This window comes from Pyricularia pennisetigena, chromosome 3 (assembly GCF_004337985.1).
Source record: "Pyricularia pennisetigena strain Br36 chromosome 3, whole genome shotgun sequence".
Taxonomy (NCBI): domain Eukaryota; kingdom Fungi; phylum Ascomycota; class Sordariomycetes; order Magnaporthales; family Pyriculariaceae; genus Pyricularia; species Pyricularia pennisetigena.
In genome coordinates this window covers 5,502,656-5,506,563 of record NC_043742.1, presented here as the reverse complement: position 1 = coordinate 5,506,563, position 3,908 = coordinate 5,502,656, and the positions used below count along the sequence as shown (strand labels likewise).

At 35.3% G+C, this 3,908-nt stretch overlaps 1 protein-coding gene across 1 annotated transcript; it reads left to right on the top strand.

Moving 5' to 3' along the window:
- Nucleotides 1-2,054: 2,054 nt before the first annotated feature.
- On the top strand, nucleotides 2,055-3,438 carry PpBr36_03256 (uncharacterized protein; the record flags this gene model as incomplete). Its single annotated transcript, XM_029890429.1, has 2 exons — nucleotides 2,055-2,339; nucleotides 3,433-3,438. The coding sequence occupies 2 exons, from the start codon at nucleotides 2,055-2,057 to the stop codon at nucleotides 3,436-3,438; spliced, it is 291 nt and encodes a 96-aa protein (XP_029753045.1).
- Nucleotides 3,439-3,908: the final 470 nt, after the last annotated feature.

The following is a 3,908-nucleotide window of genomic DNA, read 5'->3' as shown; positions in this document are numbered from 1 at the left end:
GGCTTTTTTCGGCTTTAAAAACGCGTTATTTGCGGTGCGTTATCGCGTTAAAGTAGGTGGGTTATGTTAAGGATGCTAGAAATTGCTAACAAAACAGGTGTCCACTTCAGGTGCATGTCCACTTGTGGGTCACCCACTGTACAAGCAACGGGCGTAGTCTCAGTGCTCAGACTAGACCCCCCTGCTTCGCAGTGGGGACCGAACGCTCCATGTACCTTTTAGCCACATGGCTTTTCGACCAATTACATTGGCCGAAAAGATCGCGCTCGTTCTAGTCTGAGGACATCTTGTCGCATTTCGCCGTTTATGGCGGTACCACCAACGATAATTTGTCGCATTTCGCCGTTTATAACGGTATTATTAATAATATACCTAATATTGCGATATCGTTAATAATTGTTTTATTAATATAAAAATAATTTGTGGTATTTTACCGTTTGTAACGGGTATACACAATATATTTGTATTATAATAGCAAAAGAAAATGGTGTAACCATAATATATAATTAAATATTTAAATAAAAAACCAAACAAAAATTATAAAAATATATAGTAATTTGCGTTAAATTAATTCGAGTTTGTTGATTATTTGAATACCGGCCGCGTTTTAATAGCTACTGTATATGGAAAGATATTAAAATATTAAGTAAAATCTGTAATTTTTCATTATATTTAATTTTTATTTTAAATAATGGTATATAATATTAATTTTAGTTAAAATTAAGGTTTTTAAAGCTTAGTAGATATAACACTGCAAAATGCATGCAATTATCGATAAAAACAAAAGTTTTATTAATATATTTATATAAATTAACAATTTGTTAAAAGATTAAATAATTTACGCGAATATTGGTGGAATGAAAATATTTTTAATAAATGCATTCCTTTATTAATTTGTTAATACATTTTACATAAACTTTTTTTTTATAAATTTTTTTTAATTAAATAAAGCAAAAAATATAAGAATAATACAAATTTGGCATTTTTTATTATAAAAAAATAAAAAGGGCCGGTATTGTGGATCGAGTTTCACGTTAGCGCTTATTTATATACATAGTCCATTTTGATAAACTTTGGTTTTATTAATGTTAAAATTGGTAAAAATATAAAAACATTTCGATTGCAAAATATATATAAAATTGGATACACTTTACCTATCCGCATATTTAACGGCTAAAATAGTTAAATATACGTACCAAAATGTAGTATTATATTAAATATACATATACCACCCCCCAACTGCAAAAACCCCAAAATTTGGCTGCAAAACAAAAATAATATAAAATTAATTAAATAAAGCAAAAAAATTTATAAAATACATATTTAGCATTTTCTTTTATTAAACAGTTTTCAAAACCGATATAATAGGTAGGAGTGGATATGGACGTTTATTTATATACGTAATCGAGTTTCTGAAGTTTTGGTTTTATTATCGTTAAAATTGGTAAAAATATAAACGAATTTCGACTGTAAATTATATATAAAAAATATATACTTTACCTATCCGCTTATTTAACTGCTTATATAATATAATATATGCACCAAAATTTAATGTAATAATATATAAACTTATACGACCCTCCACGTGCAAAAATTATAAAATTTGGTCAAAAATTAAAAATAATATTAAAAAAATCGAGAATCGAAAAAAAATCGTAAAAACAGTACCGCTATAAACGGATTAAGGGCAGGTGGTATCCAATTCGGCCATTATAACAAATAAAAAAATAAATCGAATCGCTGCTAATAGCGGTATTAAACGTTATTTTCAACGATATTTTATTTTTTTAATATTGTACGTAGTTGTGGAATAATAAAGGAGTTTCGGTTAAAAAAAAGCCAAAAATACCGCCATGAACGGCGAAAATCGACAAATTGTCCTCAGACCTGAACCAAAGCGTTCTTTGGATGGACCCACAGGTACATTGCAAAGCCGCAATTGAGCCACGAAGTGGAGCGAAGCGAACGGAGTGGATTAATTGTGGAGCTTTGGGCTTCAGGGATGAGCCCTGAGACTATAACGGGCGACAGGTATTTCAATATTCTTGTTCGTCATGAAGACGGCATCCGTGTTTAACCAGTTCGTCAACCCCATGGGAATGGACGGCCTTGGGTGGAAGTTTTACCTTGTCTACTGCTGCTGGCTCCTCGTGGAGATCACCGTCTTCTACCTTTTGTACCCTGAAACAAAAGGCTACACGCTCGAGCGCATGCAGGAGGTCTTTGGCGACGACGTCAAATTCGAATGTCTCGAAGAAAAGGCGGCTATTGCTGGAAACGATGATAAGGGGCCCGAGAAGGGATTGGTCGTGGGTGACGACTACAAACACATCGAAAAGGTGCGCTAGAGGGGCAAAATATAGTGGCAAGTTATAGCGTTTTCGGGGTTTGGTTGTCGGGAAGAGCTATCACGCAGTCGGTACATATAGAGACGGTTCTTGAGAAACTTACCAAATCACAAATTGGTGAAAAAAAAGTTACAATCAGCAAGTAGTGATTTGTGTTTGGCTCCAACGCCGAATCTGAACGATTTGACCACGCTTAGGGAATTACACAACAGAATATTACTCACTGAGGCGCACAAGATGGTTCAGATGGTCGTTTAAAAGCACGTCATGGCCTGCGCCGGCATCTAAGTGAGAGGAGCTCATGGATTCGAGAGGGTCTAGTGATAGTAAAAGAAATGATATGCGACTTTTGTTATCCCTGGCGATCACAAGGGGGTGCACGTAACAGGCACGATGTATATATTGCGGCAAAAACATCCAAAAGAACATACAACACCGAGGATTCCCCAGTGGTCACCCACCTGAGTACTAGTTCGGCCCTCACTCAATCGGTACGAGGACAAACACCATTAATTTTGGGATCCGAGGCGTCCAGAAACGGAAATTGGGGCGTCCAAAAACGGACGCCTTCGTACCCCTTTACTCCCGCCAAACCTGCGCCCGCCGTTTCGTTAACGTTTTCCTTCAGTTAAACCCACACAATTTTCACGAAATTAAAAATCCATACCAAATAGGTATATTTTAAACATCGAAATAATTAGCAGTGCATGGTACCCGAATTATAGTTTTCGGGTAAACAATAATGGCTTCCATGCGAATATGCGGATTGTGTATCAATAAAAAGCTTTATGAAATGGCAAGCTAAGGGTATGCACGGAAAAAGGGACTTAGCTCATTTATGCCGCGTCAACAATGCCAATTAAAACACGAGGGAATATCGCTTGGATTGATTTGATTAGTCTGGAGCTTTGCTATAGGGCATGGAGGGCATGGAGAGGGCATGGTATAATTGGGGAGCGTGGCTACAATCTTTGAAAATTTTGTTTTGGCAGCGATTAATATAACCAATTAAATCTCGAACCAAGGTTTACGCGCCCTTGGCGCGTCGCGCACGAATCCCCTCTAGGAACACTTGCTCGGAAAGATTTAACCCGTCCTAAATTTCCACAACGCCAAATTGTGGAAGCGGTACGTCGATTTTATAAAATTGCAGCCTTTAATTCGGTTAATTTTTCCGACGTATACATTACCTTTTTTAATAAATTGTTGTAATTTAGGCTTTTAAATCCGATTTTTCCTACAAAAATACCAATTAACGCAAAATTTTATACGCATTCCGATTTAATTTAACGCAATTTATTATATATAAAACTATAATAATACCAAAATTTACATTAAAAAAGTGCTACAAACCATAGCGGCTATTTTTACAGTTACTTGGGAAAGCTTTTTAAGGAAAAACGTTGTAAAAATAGGTATATTTCCTGAAAATAAAACTTATTATACCGAAATATATATAATCCTCAAAAAAATGGAAACGCCCGTTTATTTTTTCGAAAAACTGGTTTTCGCCGGAATATACTTAAATTAGTTGGAATATAGGCCATGCAACCAAAAACC